Source organism: Eucyclogobius newberryi, unplaced genomic scaffold (genome assembly GCF_026437365.1).
Source record: "Eucyclogobius newberryi isolate DKJ021-1_F unplaced genomic scaffold, fEucNew1.0.hap1 SCAF_19, whole genome shotgun sequence".
Classification (NCBI taxonomy): Eukaryota; Metazoa; Chordata; class Actinopteri; order Gobiiformes; family Gobiidae; genus Eucyclogobius; species Eucyclogobius newberryi.
Window position 1 is genome coordinate 12,791,842 of NW_027315823.1, and position 24,910 is coordinate 12,816,751.

Consider the following 24,910-nt stretch of genomic DNA (forward strand, 5'->3'; position numbering starts at 1 on the left):
ACGTTTTAGTCAACGGTCGATGAATGGAGCCTTAGCAACAACAGCATCGCGACTCAGTTCTTTCAGAATAATGGAAAAGCTACTACTTTGGTACTTTGTTGACAATGAAAATGATCTTGTACGAGATAACTTTTCTGCTCGTCTCTGGCGTGGATATGTTCGCTTGGCAATGAGTCAGATATGAGGAGAGGTGACCACACAGTAAAAATGCATCTTTTTTAGTAATACAAATAATAAATGGCAAGATAGATCAATTTAATGCCATACTGTGGAACGTCGTAGATGAAGCAATAACGTGATAATGGCCACTGAGAAAAGTTAGTGAACCTTTAATGTTTTGAGTCGTTTTTTTCCATCTACAGGAAGTGTTTTGAAATGTCCGAGTAGCCTTATATTTATTATGTTACGTCAGTTCGGCCAGTCCTTTCAAAATAATGGAAGAACTGTCCAGTGCCTTTGGTCACCCCTGGTACATAGAATATTTGTGAAATTGTACTAAAATTGTAAATGTTTTAATTCCTTTCCAAGACGTTTACACCGCCAGCATTAGAATGTTCTGGTCTTTGGCACATAAAAACATGACAAAAGATTACATAAAGGAGTTTTATTGCAGAACGTGTGTCTTACAGAAAATACAGTTGTGCTTTACTTAAACATGAGGACAGATTTTTGTCATTATTGCTGTAGATAGTGAAAAAATAAACAATTTAATTTACACCAAGTTGAATTATTTTCAACACACAGGACTAGGATAAGTAAAACAGGAATACAAAGTTGTGTAGATGCTACACAATAAAGACACAAACATGCTGTTATCAGCATTTTCACACAGAAATCTTATAACATCTCAAAGCAAGAGTAAAAATATTAAAATTACACATTGTCTTGCAGCACAAATAAGGGATATTAAAACTTGATTTATTCATATGTTAAAGACTATTTACATGTTTTAGGAATGAGCAAAATACTATGGCCTTCAAACTAAACTTCTTTCAGGTACAAAAAGATAAAACTTATTGTAAAATCGTATTGCGGTTGAGGCGTTTGTTAAGGATGTGGTGTAAAAACAGTTGTGGGCGTGAGAACCGCCAATTTAACATCAGACCGTATGGAACCTTTGAGATTAAATTAAAACAACCATTGGATCTCCACATCGTCCCATATTGTTTGCCGTGTTTAGACATATCTGACTAATTTGACTGGATTTAGCGTTTAATACTGTAGCACTTTTTGCCACAGATTTGGACTTGTTTTTGTCGTTTTGGCTGATCCTTAATAAAATAAACTTGGATATAACCTATAGAATGTACAGAAGAAAATGGGGATCGTGGCATTCATGTAGAAGCAGAATAAATAGATTTGACAGGCGACCATGCGATTACGTGACTTGTTCTGCTCGAGCGGCGTCGTGCAGAGGCGATCAGTGACTCTGCCTCTCCGACACCACGTCCTGCAGGCGCTTCAGCAGAACGTCGGGACTGCTGCCGTTCTCGGGACACGCCCGCTTGCTGGGAGAGTCGCACGTGGGCGACATGGTGACGTCGCCGTCGATGTTGAAGGCCCTCTTCCGGCTCACGCAGCCCTGGCGGATCATGCGGTTTATGTCGGACAGCTCCTGGTGGACGGGAAACGCGTCGTAGAGATTAGTGCGAGTTCAATTAGAGTCGATGTGAAGCGCCTGTAGAAGCCTGATCCAGACGGAATTCGTTTTACCTCGCGACTTCAGCTAGATTGTAATATTTAGGAACATCGGCTGTGTTTCTAGGCAAGTGAATCGTCCATGTCTAAAATCGTCTCAAAAAACTCCCCCGTATTTTAGATCCTCGGGTGAATCTAGTCCCGTGCAGATGCTCCCGTCGTTGTCTCATGTGAATTGGGCGGTTTTAGTCTGTGCCTTGAAGCTTATATCAATTCAAAAGATCCAAGTCCATTTTACGTTTAAATCTGAACTAAATTCAGATCATTAATTCACCACGGAACCAAAACAATAACATATTTTGTCTACAAGTAAAAAGTAAAAGGTGCACGACAAACTGCGGTAAACATTTGACCCTCCCAGGAAGTACTACCCTGTTATCGTGGCAATTGAAGGGATGCGTCTGCGTGAATGATTTACAAGAAAGGCTCCGGCCGTTTCATAAGCAAGCCGAGCGTGCGGATGTCACTTTAATCGTAACGACGCCGTCAAAGAAAAAGCGCCTCACACTAGTAGTGTGTGTGTGTGTGTGTGTGTGTGTGTGTGTAAGTGTGTGTAAAGCTACGTACAGACCGCCGCGGCCTAATCGCGCGTGTACATTTAAAAGGTTTACGCACCGGACGCGCGCTATCGACGCCCCGGCCACTGTACACAGGCGCGCGTATGGCGCGCTTGAGCTCTCTGCGCACATGCTTGAGCTCTACGCAGTAGTGGTGTTGTCGCATGAGCAGTAGAGTCATGGATGTATTATATTATCGTGGAGTTGTTGACGGTGTGGCCTTTCATTGTGTAAAATGGCGGATATCGAGAGTGTTATTTTTGCGTTTTTGGTTTGTTTCTGTCTCTGTATTCCACCGTGAATACATGGTACAGCTCCTTTCTCCCACAAACAGCCACAATCAATCGTTCGTCTGCCATTGTTGACGAGCAAGGAAAAAGTGGCGCTTCTTGGGGAATTCTACGGGGAATACCGGAAATGCGAGGGGCAATACGTACGTACGTACGTCACTGGAGCGTCAGCTCTGATTGGCTGCTGCGGCGGCTGCTACGCTTCAGCGGCAGAGACGTGCGCTCAAAGCGTCGAGAGCGTAAAAAACTCACCAATCGCGCTGCAAAAACAAAGAAATCGCGCCGCGGATAATGCACTACGTTTACCATAGACTTTGAATGTAAATTGGACGCTTCGGCCGCGGCGTGTGGAAGTGTGTGTGTGTGTGTGTGTGTGTGTACCTTGGAGGGGCTGCTGTTGATGCAGTAGGTGTAGGCGTTGGGCGACAGGCAGCTGGGGGAGTTCTTATGAGGAGACACATACAGAGAATGCCTCTGAGAAATCCTCCGTGGAGACAGAGGCTGAGCGCGCACCGAGGGGAACGGGGACTGGGGCGGGGCATCCAACTGAAACGGGACAAGATGCAGACGTTTCAAGGGGTTTTGTTCTCAGTGTGTCAAATAAAGAGTTGTATCATACACTGGCCCGTAAACAATAGATATTGTTCCAATCTGCAGCTAACCTTGTTGTCGTGACTGGCGTATTTGAGGGCAAAACTCTTCATCTTGAGCACAAACACAGAGTTGTAGAACTGGATGAGGTCGCTGCGCTCCTCCTCTCCTGATTGGTCAGTCTCAGAGCCCTGGCTGCTCTTCTCCACAGCTGCAAAAAACACACAAAATACATTGACTTTTTATTCTTCTTTTTATAGTTTTGTTTCGTAGTGGCCATGTCATTTAAAATGTTCTTTTTTTTCGCTGTGTTCATGTGGATTTCAAAATGTGAAGTGGAGGTTCCGACTGCGTTCCATTTGCCTTTTATCTCGGGATTTTGATGTGACAAGTGAAAAAAAGTCTTTAACAGCGTTTAATAGAGCTAAGCAACCATTTTTGTTGTTTTTAGCCTTCTCAAATGCTAACCCTAGTCATTTGTTTCCATTTTCACGTCAGACAGCTAAGGTTACATCTTAATTAAACTTAAGCGTCAGGTCTTAGTGTCGTTCACAAATCTGTTGCTCTTCTACGGACGACACGGCAGCAGCTTTTGACCCGAGTTCCTGTGTACTTTTCCCCACGTGTTGGTGCATTCAGTTCCCGAAGACCGCATGAACGCAGCACGAATGTATCACAGGGAATATTTTTAGTTAAAAAAAGGTGATGCATCAGCTGTTTTGCGTGCTTAAAAAAAGGTGAAAAACAGAATGAGTTCATTTTAAACTCCTTGCAGCATTCCGCGTGTAACGCTCGAATGCCTAACACATTCCAAGTCTCCTAATTATTCAATTCACAAGCACGTTTCACAACTTTCAGAGTGAGCGTGGGGTAAAGCTAAAAACATTAGCATGCTAACAGCGCACTTCCTGTAATAAAAAAAAATTTCTGTGATTAGCACACAGTGGACATATTTTCACCCTCAGAGCTGCTTTTACAATTAGTCTGCACTTCTTTAATTATGATTGAAGGGATATGTGGAAAAAACATTGTATAATCTGAGCACTATTCTTTATCTAAGGCTGTACAATTAATCAAGAGTATAATTTTAACAGTGATTAACATGAATGTGTAAAAACATAAATGCTGTTATGATAAGGCCACTTTTATTTCCTGTTCTTGCTGCTTTTTATATTGAAATGACTGTATATTCTCATGTTTACTTGTGGGATTGTGTGAATGACGTTGCAGCCATGTTTTGAAACGTGTTTAGTCTTACATTCTCCTCCAGACACCGGGTCCACCTCCATGTTTTCATCTCTGGGACTTCGTCGGATCAGTACGCTCCTGTAAACCTGCGCACATCGCACCACGTACAGACATAAGCCGACATGAAAACTGAAGACATTTAGAGTTGGATTTGCTTTGCTTACGTGGCTGTTGGCCTGTGGTTGGCTTCTGTAACACTTCATTATGTCCTGGAAGGTGTTTGCTTCTTTGGTTACCTGTGGAAAACACACAAAAGCAAAAAGAAAAATCTAAGTTTGGATAGAATTATTTATAGAAAACGGCAAACTAGAGCATCAACTTTGAATACATGTTCCTATTCAAAGCTTATACACATTCTTATTCTCATACGCAATCTTTTAAAGAATAAATGTCAAAAAAACTATCTCAAACAATGCTTACAATCCAAAAGAAAAGATAACTTAAGTATCTGACTATGATTGGGGAGTATGGCTGCTCATAATGGCAATAGTTACAATCACAATTTTTTCAAACCATTACTCCTATACTGTCTCCAAGAACCAGTAAAAGGAAGTATAGACCAAATATATTGTATTAATAATGTTTGTAACACTTTTGTTTATAAGCCTAGGGGTAAATCAGGTGAAGCTGGACACTTCTTTGATAATAGAGTCAGGAAACCTCCTTAAAACATGCATTTATTGTACTTTAGGTCTTGAATTATTGATTCGAGCAATAAACCCAATATTCCCAAAAATGTCTCTTCCCCAAGCCAATTTCGAATGTTAACGCCTGCTCTGCACAATCTACTCGCTCCACTGCATCAGAAACACCCCGAGAACATCCTCTGCCTTTTCATTCTGAACTATCAGACAGTGGAATAAACTTCCAAACAGTCTGAAATTCATAATTAAATTCATAATCTCAGTCGAAAGTTGAAAAAGCACATCCTAGATCAGCGATCCCCAGTCTTTTCTCATAAGCACCGGTTGAAGGGACAGGGCCAGTGAGAAGGGCATAAAATGTGTGCAAACCCTTGTTCTAAATATGTTGTCATTGTCTTATTACTGGACATTTATTTGGCTCTGTATTTCAATAGTAAAACACAATGATAAAGCAATAAACTATAGAAAAAAAGACAGTAGATTTTAATATATAACATTTACCTCTGGGGCCCAGTAGCAGATGGCCCACAGCAAATCATCTGGACATTTAGAATTTTTTTGGTTATAATAAAATGTTGTACTTTTAATGAAATGTGTACTTTTTATTACTGTTGTGTTCACCTGCCCCGGGACTGCAGATGGAAAGGAGCAATAGCTAAATGTGGTACGGATCATCTTTTCTTTTGAAGATAAAGGATTTTGTACACAACCCCTTACAAATAAAGACTAAACCCATAATGAATCGTACAGTAAATACATAAATAACACTGAAAGCATTGGCGTTACCAGTTTACTAACTATTGACCACAAACTTCTAAATATGTAATTCAGGTGCGGATTATTAAAGAAAAAACATGAGTCAACAGAAGCGTCCTGAGACTCTCTGGTCTGTGGCAGAAGGGCCAGTTGAAACGTGGCTTGAAACGATAAAACGACGACAAAGAGCAGACACGTTCGGATTATCACCTTGGAGATGATGTAGATGCTGCAGAGGAGGAGCTGGTCCAGGTGCCGGTCCTTCATCAGCTCGGTGCAGTGGACCACGGCGTGTTCGAAGCAGGTCCACACCTTCCCCCTTGTCTCGGCGCCCACGTCCAGCTTCAGGCACAGGTCACGGAGACGCACGCTGGCCAAGTGGTACACCTGCGCGCGCAAAAACATGAAATACTTTAGCTTTTTACTCTTTTTAGTCAGTTTTAAAACAGGCAACATTCTAGACGTTGGTTGGGTCTTCACTTCAGCTTTATCTGGGCCAAATTTAGTAAAAAAAAAAATTTAAAAGCAAATTAATTGGCTGGGGGACAAGGCACGGATCAGACCAAACAGAACAGGGTGAAAGATTCAAATTTAAAAGGACACATATTATGCTAATTTGAGCTTTTCCCCTCAAAAAACATACCTGGAGTTGTCTTTAGCTTCCTTCACGCTAGTTTGATTAATCCCGTTAAGTAATTTCTCTCTTTCTGAGCCTAACAAAACACTCAGTTCCAAATTTCCCAGATTTGTAACATCATAGGTGGAGCTTCGAGATATTCTGTGCCGTTTTTATGTCTCCAAACTAATTGTAAATGTGTACTTAGAGGATCTCCATGAGCCTTTAGAAACGTTTCATGTATATAATTTAAAGTTAGGAAAATGTAAAATACCAATGCCAAGGTGACCAAAAGCATGTTTACAAGCCAATCAATCGCACAAGAACGCATATTGTTCTGTAGTGTAGCTGTGGCACGTGCGAATGCTTTTGTGGCGTCCTTACCTTCCTGAAGAACAGGGCTAGGGAGCCGGTGCGCCGCGGCCGCCCTGCCTGGGGGTCAGCGGGCGGGGGGACTATGTTGACTCGACTTGGGGACGTGGTGAGCAGGAAGTGGGCGGTGACGGCGTTTGAGGAGTTCACTTGCTGCATTGGGATCAGCGTGATGGTCCGGTCTGTGTTCAAACCTGGAAGAGCGGATTGTGACGATAAAACGGATTTAAATGGATTAGTACAGGAGAGTCCGCTCTAGAGGATCGGCGATGGCTCTGGTTGCCATAGTAATGTGTAAACTTCTGTAGCAATGAACAGGCCTAAAATGTTGCCTATTTGATTGTTTTGCGTTTAAAATTTTATTTTGTGAATTGAGATAAGGCTAGCAGATGACAAATGTGTCTTTTTAACCCAAAGCTTGCGCATGCGCACTCCCCCCGTGCGGACCTGCACAAGAGCATCGCGGCTAGAAGTACGTTTGTTTATTAGCGCGACGGATCGCATCGCATCTCTCGTCTCAAACTGTCTTTCTTTTGTCCCGTACACTGAGGGAACTATATTATGATGGATCCATGCGCTTAGACACAGGAAACATGCTGCTCTCCTGGGGACGAGCCGCACGCGGCTGCAGGTGAGCAGTAGGTGCGTTTTATGATTGATACGTGACAGGACTAATCGGCAGTCCACGCCAAGAAAATGAGACTCAGATTTGGGCCAAAAAATCGTCCATTACGAAATTTTTGGATCTTTTCATTATGACTTGGTGTAAAACTATTATTTATATTTACAACATGTATAAATACACCAAATAATGTATTTGTGGAGAAAAAATTTAAAATCTGTAGAAAATTACAGGAAGGCGACACACAAGGGAAACTCATTCAACAAAGGATACCTTTTATTTGTCAATGTGAAGTCATCAATTGCAGTTTTTGTTGTTGTAATAAAATATGTATAATTTTGGGCAACATTGTAAATATATTTATCTTAACTGCATTTTAGTTCAATAAGAAGTCCAACCTGTCATATGCACTTCAGCAATAACCCAATTCCTAACTATACTTCACTTAAACTGAACCAAAACCTTCAACTTCATCACCTCTAATTACCCACCACAGCAAACTGTTCATCCGGAGAGTTCAAGTTCACTTGGACTAGCCATCCTCGAGCTGCACTAAGTTTAGCACTCAGTAAAAAAGGGGTGTTTAAGAAAATGTATTCTTTAAAAAGCATTGCGGTTGTACGTCTTAAAGATTCTGGATCGTGGAAGTCAGAGTTTCTGCTGCATTCACGGTCACAATAAAATGCCTGTCTTAAACATTTCACATCATAAATAAACTGGTAAAAGCCTATGTGGTATTAACATAACACTTTATATGGTCTATGAGTATTAACGAACACTTTGCATTTGCAGATTGTAATGAATAAATTTCAGACAATTTTCCCGTTCTCATTGTGATTCAACTCTGGAGGCGTGTGCACACTGTTGATGTTGAACCTACCTTGCAGTACCACGGTGCCCTGCGTGGGCTGGGGGGCGATCTTGAGCGTGCTGGTGGAGCCGAACGTCAGCCTCTTTGCGGGCGACGGCACCACGCTCCCGTTGGTTGTGGGGGGGTCGTCACCGAAAAGGCGGCGCTTGGCACTTCCTGCTGCGGGGGAGCTGTACCTGTCGTGGACCGTCAGAGGGGAGGCGGGGATCGCTGGGGGACAAGGCACGGGTCAGACCAATCAGAACAGGGTGAAAGGTTCAAATTTAAAGGACACACATTATGCTAAAATGACTTCTTTCCTCATCAAGAACATACCTGGAGTTGTTTTTAGCTTCATTCATGCTACTCTGATGAATACTGTTTAGTACATTTTCTCTTTCTGGAACTCAGAAAACCCTCCGTTCCGCTTCGAGATCTTCTGCGCTGTTTTTACGTTCCCATCTAAATGCTCATTCTTAGCATTTCTGCCCGCAAATCACCTTTATTATAACTGCGGGCCTAAATTAGCATCAGGGGCAAGCAAGGTTTGTTTATCTCCCCTATGTAATTCCCTTTGCAGCCAGTAGATGGAGCTCCAACTCAATTCCTACTAAAACGACCACAAAAAACCTACTTTGCTTCATAATAAACATTATTTTCGGTTCTAATACACAAGATGCCAAAGCAGATGTACCAAAGAACATGTTTTAAGGACAATAACATACAAAGAAGGCACAATATTTGTTCTTTAAAATGATCAAGCGTTCCAAAAGTTAAAGTCCTCCTTACTTTTGATAGTGCTGCCGATGGTGGTTCTGAACTCTCTGATACGGGGGTGGATGATGGGGGACAGAGCAACCATGGGCAGGTGAGTCTGGGCTGGGTTTGAGCCAGTGGCCCCTGAGGCAGAGCTGGCGCCCGTGTCCAGGCTGGAGGAGAAATTCACCTGGAGACCACACAGCAAAGCGGCAAATTACTACTTTTTCCCAGCTTTGAACCCTGCGGCCCATAAAATGGTGAGATTATATTATAGATTTTTACAGGCTAACTGCCAAGCAGGAAGCGCAAGCGTTTGACACACAGTATAAGACGACCTCAGTGGACAATAGTAACTGTCAAGGCTTTTAAGCTTCATAACGCTGTGTGTTTTATTACAATCAGACCCATATTCACTGAGAAATAAGTCTAATGAAGAGAATCTAGACGCAGCAGTTTAGAACCTGCTGCATTGAAATCAGACTTCATTGGCCCGACCTGACCATCACTACCATGAACCATATTTCTGTGTAAATATCTCATGTTACAACTGAACAATCACTTGCTAAGCACAAGCAGATGAACCAGATGTGAAGGCACAGACACAGGTAATCAGCTCACACAGAGTAACCAAGGACAGAGGGGACAGTAGAGACAACTGTGATGTGTTTAAGCTTCAAAATGAATACAATCCAACATTCCATACAATTTAATACAATCCAACAATTTGGCCTAATCAGACCCCCGGTTCAAAAGACAATCGGCGTGTACTATATGTGTAAATATCTCTTGTTACAACGTGAGCACCTGCGGTTTATTGAGAGGTGCGGCCCGTATATGGACAATTTATTTTTACATAGTACATTTTGTTGCAGCTGCTTTTATGCAGGAGCGCTGTATAGTAGTAAAAAAAAAAAAAAATACGAAAGCTTATACAAAAGCTACTAAAATAATGCGTGCTAGTGATACTACACAGAGCAATGAGCATAAAAATGGAAAAATCCAGAGGCACTCTGAGCAAGTACTTTATTTGAGAAAGGTTTTTGCCATTTTACTTGATAGTGACACTCTATTTGGCATTGTTTTGGTCTTTTATAAGTAATGCTTTTTGCTTGATGAGAACATATTGTGTTATAGTGCTCAACAAGCTCTGTTTTTAATAAATATATAATGTTTGGAAACAGGAACAACATTTTAACTGATATAGAAAAATAATTCTTGTTACATTCTTTGCCTAAACAGCAATTAAAAGAGCAGTCGAGACATCAATTTTAGTAACTTAATAATGTAATCAAACTTTGGCTTAACTAATACGTTTTCTCAGTAAGTTAATATTTAGCCCACCTCTACATTGGACACACTGACTTGCAGCCTCGATATGTGTAAAGCTCATACGTGTAAGTGTGTTTATAGTCCTCACTGACCTCCTCCACAGTGGGCACCTTGTGGTTCGCGGCCTGCAGGGCAGTCCACAGGGCTGAGTCTGAGGTCCAGGCTCGACTCTCCAGGACCTGCTCCTCGATCGAGTTCAGGTGCTTCACCATGTCCCGGGACAGGCCCTCTTCCGCCCGGATGAACACCTCGATCACCTGCAGAAAGGAGAGCGTTAGTAAAGCTGCAAAAAGAAGTGTGAGAGTTGAAAAAGACTTATTATTTAAGTGGCTGAACAAACCTGTAGTCAAGGCTACAACGGCATTTTTTATGTCTCGCACACAAAACATTTTATTGTGAAGGGACTGATGATGTTGTTTAAATTGATGTTAATAAAGCAGATGGAAGCATTTCTTTTAATACACTTCCCCAGCACAGCCTATATTTGCTGTTTCATATTGCACTTTATCACCAAAGAAAGTCCCTAGTTTGCGAATCCTGTTTTATTCACTGACAATGGCAATAAACCTTTTCCTGATTCTGATTGTATGTATGTATGTATTGTTTACATAGAATACCAAAATGCTATTTCTATTTAATCTATTCTACTAGGGCTGGGCCATATTGTACATCAAAATATCAGAGTAAATGTGGTAGGTGAAATTTTAATTTGATTTCCACAATGTCATTTGCATGTGCACTGCAGCTGGCTTTCCTCTCAGAGATGAGGGCGCGGCTAAATGCTACGGCTAACGACCAAGAACACTTCTAATGACAGCGACATCCTGGAGTGGAGGCTGAACTTTGACTACACCGAGCACTTAAGTCTGACTGTATGACTCCATCTTATGCAGCTGAATTACGCAGTGGTTTTTAGGCAAATTAGCCATGTGCTTTGCTCTTAGCGTCTTTTAATGGGCTCGAAATCAAAGCCTCCGCAACTGCAGCTTCAATAATGCACAAGCTTCTGCCTCGATGTGGTTTGTACGACGGCTCGGAGTCAAAACGTTGCTAATCAAAACTATAGATGCACAGAATTTCTAGTGATCATTTAAAGCCTACATGTGTTATGAGGTAGACCAAAAGAAAAGGTTAGAAATGATGTGGACGCTAAAGCAAATACTAATCTTTGGTATTTATTTGTAATCTTACAATAGAGCAAATTAAAAACTAAGAAATGAACGAATGCAGTCATAAGTCCTTAAAAAATCTGCACAAAACCTACACATTCTACTTTTAAAATGTCGTGTATGTGCATTTGGTTTGGTTTGGATTGAACAAGTTTGTGTTTGTAAATTATTCATGTCATTTCATTATATTGCCTTTTATAATGCTATGGCTAAATTTCTTACATATATAATAAAAAACCTCATGAAAGAATCTGAACGCCGTGACACTGGATCCTCTGCACCGGTTTGGGTTAGACAACAGGTTCATTTCAGACCTTGAAGAAGTAGAAGGGCGGCAGTTTGAAGATTCTGATGATCCACGGGAAAGTCCTCTGTGAACTGTAGGCGAAGAGCACCACCTCCAGGCAACAGGCCATCAGCGAGCAGTGGAACATGTCCTGCTCCAGCAACACCTGCAACAGCACACGCAGTACCAGATTCAGCATTTCTCTTAAATCCAAGATGAGAAAAAGTAAATTGTGGCTAAAGGACAGCTACAACAGACTACCAGTATATGAATGAGTGAAAATCGTTTGAAAACGTGTCTTGATTTGAGTAATTAAAGGGGTTGTACTCAAGTGCTCCCTCTGAAAGTTGTGAAAAGTGCCTTTAAACTAATCACGGTGAATAATTCAGATGCATTAGGCAAGTGAGAGATACATGTGGACCGCTGCAAAGAGTTTAAAAATGAACTCTGTATTTTGACGCTTAGAAAAAAAAAATCAGGTACAGTTTGTTTTCCCAACTCCTTTCAGTTTGTCGCTCTAGTTCTGCTCATTTTAGATGCTGCTTTCAACTTTTTGTTTTTACATTTTAAGGCTACATGAAAATGTTTTACTTCATTATTTTTCATTGGTTTTTCAGCCCGTTCTCCAGGAATCTCGTCAAAGTCCGGGCTCGCTTTTCACACCGGGGACCGTTTCGTTTAGCGAGGTCGGAAAAGAGTAATGCCGTGTCCGACGTCGCAAACTTAGTCCAATTTGTGTTGGAAAGACGTTCATTGTTATCCCGCTGAACTTCCTGTTGCCCAGAGGAACTCGCTACGGAGAGGCCGGGAAAAATAAAAACTATTTTCATCCAGACGAAAACGAAATTTGATTAATTGATTAGAATCGATGCATCGCCCAAGCACATTTCAAGAAAAGCTATCAGAGGAATGAAGGATTTTGCTTACCTCTCTTACCAAATCTAAACAAAATCAAAACTCTAAAGCTATAAAACGCACCCAAACTACATTGTATTTTCAGTTCCTGGAGTTATATAACACACATTTGATCTAAATAACCAAACTGAGAGCACAGCGACACACTTACACTCATGTCTTTTCCCTGCAGGCGTTTGGTCTCTTGAACCATGACGTTTTCCAGGACTTTGTAGTAAAGGATTTCAGCCAACTTCATTCGGTTTTCGGCAAAGTCTAACGATAAACACATTTAAAGAAAGGTAGATTCAGAGATAATTGGACAAGCTTTGGTAACACTACACACGGCATCCAAACAGTACCTATGTGTGACCCTGGAGAGTCCTCAGAGTCGTTGGTGTAATTCTCTTTGAACGACTGTCCCAAACTTTTGACTCGAGCCAAAATGGATTCCGTGGGATCTCGAGTGCAGGACCTTTAGACACAAGACAACGGAAATGAGCACGATTCATATTTGAAAGGAACGATTCAAATTAAAATCGAGCCGAAACAGTGGTAGGTGATAGAGACAAAAATGTATATCTCGATTTATTTTTGAGAGTATGACGATATTCATCCTGATCTATTCAGAAGATGAGTCAATCCAACAGAAATGTGTTAAAATGTGTCTTTAAACATAGTGATAAACTTTTTTGATGGGAAAAAAGTAAAGACTCAGTTTTTGAAACAAAAGGCTGCGTTCCGTTAGCCTGGTTAGCATTTTCAATAGGAGAGTTAGCATTAGCCTTTTTATCGGTTTGTTGTTTATGTCAAATGAATCATTCAGAAGGTTTGATTTCAATAAAGCAGGTCACATTGAGGAACAGTAATGTTTTAAGAAAAACAAGAAGGACAGGACATTTAGTATTGTGCCGTTATCGTTGTCATGATGTAGATATTAGTTACACCAAAATGTGAAATCGTGACATTCCTACTCACACATGTTACTGTTGAAATTAAATGAGGGTAGATGCTAATTTTTAAAGCGAACGTTATTAATCGACCTTACACGCAGCGGGTCACAACAATATGACTTTGAAATGTATGTTTAGTTTCACCTATACCTACAGTAATAAGTGAACTATAGAAACTTGAGGTTGAAGTAAGATATATTCATAGTTTTTACTTGTTGGCAAATGTGATGTAACATGTAACATTAAAAACAACCATGTGTCTGTGTTGTCTACAAACTAAAAAAGTATGAGGGTACAATTAACAAAAAATCTCATTCACAGATTAATCAAATGATTTCAAACAAAACAATTAGTTGAAACTCAAAAAATTACACTTCATATTTCTGTAAATATAGTCAGAATAATTTCCAACCCACATTCAAATGTCTATACAATTTAGTTCATAAATGTTAAAAAGGTTGTAAAAGTGTACAGGTGAGGGAAACAAAGATCAGAACTGACTTGAATATCTGCTGGAGGTTGTCGCTGGGGGCCGTCCTCAAACGGGCCACCATACTCTGCAAGCGGCTGACGCTCTGAGTGGCAGACGACACCGGCGTCACCAGGAGGTCCTTCTCCTTCAGGTAGACTCGGCCTGTCAGAGGCGTAGAGGGCGCCAGCGAGCCAGACTGTGGCACAGCCGAGACAGATAAGACAAATTAATAAATGGATGAGACAAACGGCATTAAAAGGACTGGGCCATAACTGACATTCGGACAATGGGAAAAAAATCACTTTGGACAAATAGAAAAGGAACTGGACTGAATGGGACAGCCACCTCGGACGTTATGTACCCCAAAACATTTTTTTAGATGCCATATTTTTCATAATTATTGCCATAATTTATTTTACAAAGATATTGTTATTTTTATTAAAAAAAATATATAATTTTTTCTCTGTTCCTGTCATGTCCGTTTTTGTGTGTGTTTTTTTAAAGAAGAAAACGATAAATATTTGTCGTTTTTTTTTTTTTTATGTGTACATATTGTCTGAACTTTGTAGAAAAGATTTAAGATACAAATGCTCAATACATAACATACTTTGCCTTTGGATAACAATGCAGTATTTAAAGGAAATAAAAAAATGGAAACCCACATATACCTTATCAAAGCGTATAAATAAAATATATAAAAAATGATCAGCTTTTGAGAATGTCACATCATATCCGTTTAAGCCCTTCTATTTCCTCCCTAATATACCATTGCTGTCTGGCATTAACACAGCTTTCGTTTTAGTTGAAGGGACTAAAAGCGGTGTGTACCTTCTCGACGTGCTGCTGAAGCTGGTGCGCCGCCGTGTGGGCGGGTTCACGTACTGCTTTTCTCGGTGTTCCGATTTCCTCATCGGCGTCTGCGCCGAGAAACACCCGTTCATCGAAGTCTCCCACGGTCAGAACGTACTCCTCATACTCCCGGTTTAAGGCTTTACTGAAACACAATAAGGACAGTTAAAGCTTCTTTTTGTACTTTAAGATTGTAGTACAAATAGAGCAAGAGGATATCACGACTTACTTGTTATCGATAAAGTTGTGAGGGTCCAACATGTCGGTCAGATAGTCCTCGTTTCCTCTGAGGATCTGAAACAATCAAGCATCAGACATTTTAATCATAACTTTTGTTGTAGCAGAAATAGCAATCATCTGGCTCCAATAGGGAGAAGAAAAAAAAAGGTGGATTAACAAGCAAAATATCTATGCAAATGGGTTAATCTTCCCATAGCTACTTTCTATTAACATTGCGCTTTACCCTTTGTCCATATACCTTATACTTTAATTATTCTAAAATTAATTGAATTGAAAAATTATTGTGGTTTGTAATGTAAAAAGAGCAGCGTTCAAATAGATTTAGCTTGACTTTTATGGAATTTTAAAAGAGGAAAATGTGAGTGGGAAATGTAATCACATTTTTTATTCAGTTAACTTAAACTATCCATTATATCGGCGGCGTTAGTGTCTGTACAAACCCCTCTGTCGAAGAGCTTCTCTATGTAGGGTTTGAAGTAGTGTTGTTTGATGCCTTTGGCCTCCACCACCAGCCCGTCGTGCAGCTCGCAGAGTCTGTCCAGAACGCAGGGGGGAGGTCCATCTACGACAGGCCCGTCCAGTTTGTACTGAGCCGGGAGACCTGGGAAACCAGGGAGAACGGGTGTCAATCAAGCGGATTTCACAAGTGCCACAGGACATGTGAGGGGGAGTGGTTAAAGCACCTTAGACAGGTTGGACGACGCATTGGACTAAAATGCAGTCAAGATAAATGTTTAAAATGTTGCTAAAAATATGAAACATTTAGTACCAGAATAGCTCATTTTTTCGGTTTATAATTGTACTTCCTGTATGTGATTGATGACATCACACTAGGAAATTACCCAGCAAACACTGGTCAAAAACTCCTCTAATGTCACCATTTTTATGAGAGCACCTTTATTGTGTTAACCTAATGTTTAGAGGATTAAAAAAATGTGTTTATTTTGTGAAAATTCTGCATAAACTTTGTCTGGAATAACTTCCTAGTGTGATGTCACTTCCTGTCGACTTTTCTCCACAAATATCTACTCGATTGGTGTAAAACTATAATTTAGATTTACAACCGGTATAAATACACCAAATAAAGTCCAAATTTGAAAATCGTAAAAACCTGTCATAGGCACTTTAAGCACCGGTCTAGTTCTGGATTAGACCTGATGGTTCTGATGTGGACCAGGGTGATTTTGGTTTAGTCATAGTTGTACTTTAGACATGATTAGACATAGTTTCATCCTGCTTGCTTTTTTTTTTTTTATCATCATCTTGTTGTTGTTTATAGACATAATGCATTTATAACAGCATTTCATAAAGGATTTGTGGGAGCACCTTTGAATGTGGGGTTAATGAGATCCTTCCTGTTTGAACACAGAAGAGCGTTGCCAAAGACCAGGTCCAAACAGCAGAGCAGCAGGTGATAGGAGTTCACCAGGTCGTCGCCGATCATACTGAAATTACCTGAAAGGACATACGATTTTATCAGCGGTTCACGTGTAAAAGCGATACATGAAAGAAACGAAGAACAGAAAAGACCAGAAAAGCGAAACTGGAACTATAAAACGCTAAAAGGGGTTTTTGTACCTTTGGTGTAGACAAACAATGTCCAGCAAAACTTGAACACATCACTGATGTGACAGGGCAGCCGCCTGGAGAGGACACATGGACAGAGGCATTAGTTTTGTCATTCATTAAACCATTTATCAGTTAAATCTATTCTGTATTTGTTTGTATTGTGATTTTAATGCATATTTTGTTTTGTGTGTTACTTTGTGCTCTAAAAATAAACGTATAGAAACTGATATTGTCCCCAACCCAGTCATTTATATGCATTTAAAATATAACTGCATTAGTATTATTTACATCAAATAAAAGGAAAGCGTTATTGTAAATAAGTTAAATTGAAAACAAACTGCAGAAGGGTCCAAGTTTCATTTCCCTCATACAAATATCTCGACTCCATCATCAACGACACAAACACATTCCCGTAGTATCTAGCCCTGCGGTCAGTGCCTCACCGGTGTTTGCGGCTGCGCGGTTGCCGTGGCGGCTCGGCTGCCTGTGGGTTCTGAAACATGTCCATGAATATGGGCTCAAACTTCCTGAAGATCACCGTGGAGACCTCGAAGTTCCTCTCCAGCCGGTCCATCCTCAGCCTGAAGTCCTGCGACAGGTTGGACATGTCGGCCCACTTCTTCATCTTAGAGAAGAACTGGATCAGGCTGCAGAGAGCGGAGGAGACATCAAGAGGCAGAGATGTAATACCAGCACTTTTCCTCTATTCACGGGGTTCAATTTACTGTTTGTAGGCACCTCTTTGACCATGTTTGACCACCAACACAGTTAGTTGTTGTTTGAACTGTAAATTGCAATTAGGGCTGGAATAATTAATGAGGACTAGTCTATGAAATAATGGTTGTCGTATTTTGATCATCGTAATTGTCATACAAAAAAGACTTTATTGAACAAAAACCAAAAAATGTAAAATAAGAACAAGTGCTGATTTTATCAAAAGCATCAAGAGAATATTCTTTATCTAGAAGCCTTCAATGTTTTAACCTTTATTTTCTTTGATTGATCAACTAGTCAAATGATTATATCAGTTATAAATTAAGACTTTTTAACCAAATAATCACTGAATAGTTGATTTGTAGCTCACATGTTGTCATGTTACGGTTTCAGATGCTGTGGACCTGGACACGCCTAAAACCGCCTGGATGATGCTCGGTCCTGGTTAATCTACAGCCTGTCTGTCCCTGGGAGTAGGATCTCTCCTTCACTGTGGTTCTCCTCGAGGTTTCTACTTTTTCCCACTGGGTTTTTGTAGTTTTTCCTCTCAGAAGCAGAGTCTAAGTACACGGGACCAGGCTTTTAGCTAGAGGGACGTCTTCCCGTCTTTTGGACGGGGTATTTCGACATGTGGACGGGCATTTTCGAGTACAAGGACGGTGTAATTTTTATTAATACATTTTAGAAAAGGGAATATCATCATTAAATCGGGTCGGGAAGCGTTTGACGATAGTCCGCCGTGGTCCACGCCGGAGTGTGATCCGCACGGCCGAGAGGCGCAGGCGGCGCGAGAGTATGGAAAGTCAATATGATACGAGAGGCATGCGGGCGGCGTTCTAGATCGCCGTGTAGGCGCCTCCGTGTTAAAAGTGCCGCTTTATTTTGTAAAAGCGTCGAAAAAAGGTCGTGATACACATATTGGCTTTCCATAGCTTTCCCGAAAATGTTTTAAGCCCCCGGACAAAATTATTTGGACGGGGTTTTTTCAAATCCTAGCTAAAAGCCTGCACGGGACGCTCTTGGACAGCTCTATTTGCTTAACTCCTGTGAACGTTTGTTAATCTGCTTCTGTGTCATTGACCATTTTCATTGTTTGATTTTCAAACTTTCTGCCGGTAAAATCAACTATTTTGTACAGCCCTGCGAGGCGACCACTGTTGTGATTGCTGTACGCTACGGAAACAGTGCAAAGCTGACTGTGAACCCTATGAATAACTATGATTCCATATATCGTGTACATTTTTAAGACCGACAGAAGAATTGGCCACTCAAAACCACCTCAGGTCACGATTACCTCAGGTTTATTGCACGTACATTTTGACACAGACATAACACAATATTGTAATTACAGTTCTGTTTGGCCGGTGCAGAGACTCACCTAAGTTTAGAGGAGGAGCGAAGGATCCTGGTCAGAGACACGCAGTTTCCCTCCATCAGGCCTTTACCCACAGTGGGAACGGAGCCTTTCCTGCAGGCAGCGTACAGAGCACAGGCCAGCCAGTGCACCACCTCCCCCTGCACCACCACAACAAAGTCATGTTAGCAGGACATTTCACACCAGAAACAACTTTGCAATACAGTCGTCACTACTCATTTGTTCCGTTTTTGTCCATATTCTCTTCTCTTTTACGTAAAGTTTGGCAATATATATTGAGTTATTAAAAATTACAGTGGGTGTTGTTTTGAGGACTGTTGAAACTTGAGTATCAGGAATATTTTTTATCATTCTGAGCTCTGATTCTAATAAAAACTATATCAAAATGTGGCTACAAAGGATGATTAAAGTAAAACAAATTTGTGTTCAAACAAGGAAACTTGAAGATATGCAGAATTTGCACATCTTCAAAACAACATCCACAATATTATCGATAATTGAGTACTTACATTACTTACAGCACAGCAGTATATTTCCCACCTTGTCTTATAACCAGGGCTCTCGCTACATACATAAATACAGGTAAATCAAAAGGGCCCGCCAGCCGATTTGACATGGGGGGGAAGTAAACCATCTCTAAAACCCAACTTCATCCCATATTATAGGTAGCGCCATCTTTAAAATACTACTTCAATAAACAAGTCTTAGTGTTTTTATCACTTATTAGCCTAGAAATGTCATGCAAGATAGTTGGACAGGGGTGTGCATTGCGTCGATCGCGGAGGCAGTGGCAGTCGATACCAAAGCAAAGTTTATTGTCTGGCGCCAAGAGACAGTAGATTCACACGCTGAGCGAACAGCAGACAGCATGAGAGAAACATGAGTAACAATCAGCGCCAGGAGCCTACAGTTGTTATTTTGTCCACTTTCTCAGTGAGTTTCGGAAGGAGCACACCACGACACGACCTAAAGGAGCTGACTTTTTCTATGTCTCAAGCCCCTCCTCCCAGCGTTACCATGGAGCTTGTCTTATTATAATAACTATTATCATAGTTAAAAAGAGCTTTAAGTGAGGTGATTATAAGCTGCTTATAATACAACCGTCTAATATTTAGTCTAGTTACTATTTAATTCATTCAAAATAGTCCTATATTGTGTTTCTATAGTTGTTCATAGAAATAAAAAAGTAATATAAATCTATAGGTAGATCTACGGGCCTTGCAGAATCTAAAAGAAGCTTGTACGCTGAAAAAGTGTGGGCACCACTGTAGACGAAAATATATTACTAACAGCTAACTAGCTAATATATTACAGAGTAAGGGATTGGTTTATCACTGAAATCACATGAGGTTTCAGCCAATCACAGAAGATTCTCACTGAGACAAAAGCACATGTGGGAATACATTTAAATGACTATGTTTATTTATCATTTCCATGATACCATTAAGTTTTGGGTAGCCAATATTCAAATTTATTGATAGTGGATAGGCCTATACACCATGTAATAGTATGTTTAGGATGCATGTACCTTTGGAAATAATGAAGGTACATTAAACAATCCTTAAAGGAAAATGCCACATATGAGGCATATTTGCCATCCCTTTAAAAGATTCTGGGGAGAGCACGAATAACACAGTAACATTTGGTGAATTTTGTTGAATTAATGTTTAGAAGGTCAAAATTGTGTTTCTTTTTTAACTTATTTCTATTGCACATCGAGACTTTTAAAATACATTATCAACTTAATAAAGTGAGGAATATAGTGATTGCAGGCTTCCAGACAGTTCACATTTAGAAATAAAGTATGGAGAATAATGCATTTTTAACGATTATCAAATTATGACTATATGCCTAAAAACAACAACAACACGATTAACCGTTACAACCCTTGTCCCTCAACAAACACATATGACTTTTGTATAAGTTTAGCAGTTCATATTGCAGTCCCCTCTCCAACGTATTATCCAAACTATCACAACATAAATCGCAAATCTACTCGCGATCGCAGAAAAATCGCGTTTAGACATTTTTGTCCAAGAACATGCAGCAGTAGTTTCTCATTTGCGAAAAACAACAACACAAAACCCAATTATAAGTCTGTGTAAACAACAACAACAACAACAACCACCAGAAGATGTTTTGGAAATGCCCTCTGAAACTCCCAGTATGTCGCGTGTGAACGACGACAGCCGCGTGATTCCGTGCAGCAGCTGATGGGACAATGACGGGCACCTTTAACCCTTTCACACTACGTTTGTTGGGGCTATTTCGGAACTCGGTCGGTGCGGCGTGTTTTGATTCCGACCCGCGGACTGCCCCCCCCCCCCCCCCACGTTGGCCCGCAGCTTCGGCGTCGCGCGTTACGGGGCCGCGTACCTCCAGCGTGTAAGTGTTGCAGATGGCGGTGAAGTTCTCCATGGCCTCTATCGCCGTCTGTTCGTCCAGGTTTAACTCCTGACACAGCCCCTCCAGACTGCGCCGGGCCGAGCTCTCCTCCATCCTGCCGCCACCGTCGCCGCCGCCGCCCTCCGAATCCGACGACTCCTCTCCCCGCATCCGTGAGCCGTCGCCTCCGCCGATTTTCACCCGAGAAGGATTTAAAAATAACCGGCAATGCGAACAATCAAAACAACACGGTATCCCCTCGCCTCGGTAAAACTACAACGGAGCCCTGCGCGCACTTCCGCATACACTTCCCACAATGCAACGGTTTGGCGGGAAAACTGCGAAGTGTGGGCCAATCGGAGGCGCCGCGTGCCCCAGCTCGCGGTCCCCTCCTCCCGACTCTCAATAAAGCTAGAGTGAATGTGGGTTCTGTTGACGCAGTCGTCGCGGCCATTTTGCGACTGTAATAGCGCCAACTTCTTTATAACTAATATAAAAAAACGAGGCCAGACCAAAAAAATCATTGCTTAAAAGGTTTAAATTTAAATTTAAATCAAACTTCCTATAAATTATCTGTTCTTTTGCTCTGTATCTACCTGCGTTGCAACAATGAAATTTCCCCATGTGTGGACAATAAAGGATTATCTTATCTTATCTTATCTTAGACTTAATTTGGAAATGGATAAATTTGACAGACTTTGGACTAAATTGGACTTATTTAGATTTAAATGTGCAGTTGATGATTACTTGTGTCTTTATTTAATGTATTATCTCTGGTCGTTTTGTATTCTTTATCTTTTGTTTATAGAATTGGAAAAATAAAATATAAAAAAAAAAAGTTACAGAATATATTTTTAGTCTGAGCAGCCTTTTCTCCAGCCCCTCTTCGTACATGTCGGTTGGTTCTTGTACATGTCGGTTGGTTCTTGTTTCCAGATCAGTGTACATTCATAGCGTGTCTCCAAATACAGTGAATTTGCAAATGTTTTGTGTGAGAAGATAAAGGCTCCAGTGACTTTAGGCTGTGAGCACCACTTCTGTCTCTGGAACCACCAGGGGGAGAACCAGACCGAAGACTGTCCCAAGGTGGTCCAAATAATGGCCAGTGCACTTTGCTCTGAAGAAGGAAGGTTTTATTCAGTGACAAATAGAGAGTTCAGGAGTTTAGAGGAACAGATGGGAGGGAACAAGGTCCTGAGGAGAAAACGTCCTGAGGAGACTTTATCCGTATAAAAAAGGGAGTGTCCACATAGGAACAGATCTCTTTGGAGGTGGAACTTCAGTTGGAAATCTAAAGACTTGTGCAACTAACAGAAATGTCTTGCTGAGAATATAAAGAAGGAAAATGAGGACATCACATGATCTCTCTGGGTGGAGTGGTACCCGTGTTACCTCGGGTTCTCTCTGGGTTCTCTGGCTTCCTCCCACCGTCATGTCTTTGGTAAATTGGCAACCGTAAATTGGCCCTAGTGAATGAATGTGAGAATGTGTGAACGGTTGTCTGTGTGTCTTTGTCTTTGTGTTGACCCTGCGACGAGCTGGCCCCTGTCCAAATAATGGACAGGGGACTAAGGCCCAAAGTCACTGGGATAGGCTTCAGTCACCCGCGACCCCTAACTAAAACAAGCAGTAGAAAATGAATGAATATTATGAGGACAGGTTATACACTCAGATACAGGCATTGCAGTAGGATCAGGGAACAGTTCAACTACCTCCACTATATTCTGATTCAGGAGGAGTGTATGCAAGTGTATGCGAAGGAGCAAGAGTTTTGCTTTGGCTTAAATGAAGCAAGACCTCTGCTGCAGCCGCTCATTGTTCATCCCTCTTCATTGAAACTGACAGCTTGTGCCACGCTTCCTCTGCATCATCCTCTATCACCACCAGCATCCAAGCCCCAGAAGAAGACACTCCCCAAAGCTTATCTAACATTGTCCATGCACCCAGGTCCTAGCATCAACGCTTTTGCAATAAAAACCCAAAAGTCCAAAGAAGACAACTTTATCTAAACAACTTACTGCTATTTTTAGATATAAAATGTATAATTATAATTGAATGTCATGCTTCACCAGCTTTGTTTTATATGAGAATCAATCAGCATCAAAATGCTCTTATTCTTCCTATTTTTTTTTTATAGTTTTTGTTCATATCTCATAATTATTAATACGATTATAAAACATCATAAACAACAGTGTAATTGAACTCTTGGCTATACAAGAAACGATAGTCTTTCATTGTTCCCATTTAATCCCAGAATAAATCAAAGAAATGAAAAACACAGGTCTGATTTTATTAATTTTTTTTTTATTATGTTCACGCATGTCTATGATATTACGATACTTCAGCAAAACAGCCTGCAGAATAAAAGTCGTCTATTTTAAGAAAAAAAAGCCTAATATAGAAGTATTTTAGTTTATTGCTATAACTATTCTATGTTTATTTAAGCCTATTGCCTTGTGTAATATGTAATGCCACTACTATACATGTATATTGCGTGTTTTTAGAGTTAAGCTCGTCACTAGCAACATTATGATGATGCAAAGCTGCACTGTACACCTTGAGATTGTGTGGACAGGCACATCTAGAATTTTCAGTTATCAAAAATGTAAAACTTGTGGAGATTTTAAAATGCCAAACTTAAACTTCGTCTTAAACTCAAACTTTGTGTTATTTTGAATGTATTCTGACACTATTGTGTGATAAATGTATTTACCAGTAGTGACCCAGCAGTTGTTCCAAGGCTTAGGATATTTGTTTGTTTAATATTGGATTAAACAGTTACATTTTTGACATTGTACAATCCCAAAGCTTGCATTTTTCTTTCAACCTCATTGTGCACTAACCTCTGGTGGAAGTTATGCCATCAGTTCTCCTTGGAAATGTACCGTATTTGCCTGGAACGTTCCACAGTATGACATTAAACTTGTCTATCCCCATGGAAACAAGCAGGTGAAGTTACTGGTCAGATCTGAGTAGAGGCGACCCTGCTCACAGTAACAATGTGCGTTTTTCAAGATATATGCAGTTTACTGTAATTCAATAGATGCTAAGTTTAAAGGGACTGCACCGGATTTTTACAGATTAAAAAACTAATGAAATTAAATTAAAAGTGAAATTCTAATTTTTTCACTTGATTTTTTTCTTTTTTTAAGCCATTCCTAGCATCCTACTTTTCCACCACTCAGTTTATAAGCACTTTCCATAACATTCAGAGTTTCATTAGCATGCTAACAGCACACTTCCTGGTTCTCGGATGATAAAACGCTTCTCAATGATTACATGCGGACAGAGCACAGCCGTCTCATTTTTACCCGACGAGCTCAACTACATTTTGACGTAATACTGGAAACATTTCAGGCAAAGCAACAAGCAGGGGGCAAACCTTACACTGGAAAAGTTAGAGAACAACTTTAGGCAAACCAAATAGAACATCTCTCTTGAAGAAAATGTTTTAAAGGTGCCATAACATGCTTTTTTTCACGTTTCTTAGTCTATCCTAAGTGTATAATTGATAATAATAAGTGTTGTGTAACACCCTTAACATAATAGTTAAGAAATATCACCCAGACCTTGGACCCCCTCACCAACCCGGAAATGCAGACGGCTTGGTTTGATATTCGCCCTCACCCTTGCGAAGAGCGATCTGGCTCCCCCGCCCAACCCGTGATGTAG

General features: G+C 40.7%; 1 protein-coding gene across 1 annotated transcript; it reads right to left on the minus strand.

Moving 5' to 3' along the window:
• Positions 1-589: 589 nt before the first annotated feature.
• rbl1 (retinoblastoma-like 1 (p107)) lies at positions 590-21,514 on the minus strand. The gene is made up of 22 exons (XM_072451759.1): positions 21,230-21,514; positions 18,857-18,993; positions 17,208-17,411; positions 16,774-16,838; positions 16,522-16,650; positions 15,636-15,796; positions 15,185-15,249; positions 14,935-15,100; positions 14,136-14,302; positions 13,044-13,156; positions 12,854-12,957; positions 11,816-11,953; positions 10,425-10,589; positions 9,034-9,190; positions 8,275-8,475; positions 6,785-6,966; positions 5,995-6,171; positions 4,549-4,620; positions 4,395-4,470; positions 3,208-3,347; positions 2,927-3,091; positions 590-1,615 (listed from the first exon to the last, which is right to left on the minus strand). The coding sequence occupies exons 1-22, from the start codon at positions 21,407-21,409 to the stop codon at positions 1,421-1,423; spliced, it is 3,159 nt and encodes a 1,052-aa protein (XP_072307860.1). The 5' UTR covers positions 21,410-21,514; the 3' UTR covers positions 590-1,420.
• Positions 21,515-24,910: the final 3,396 nt, after the last annotated feature.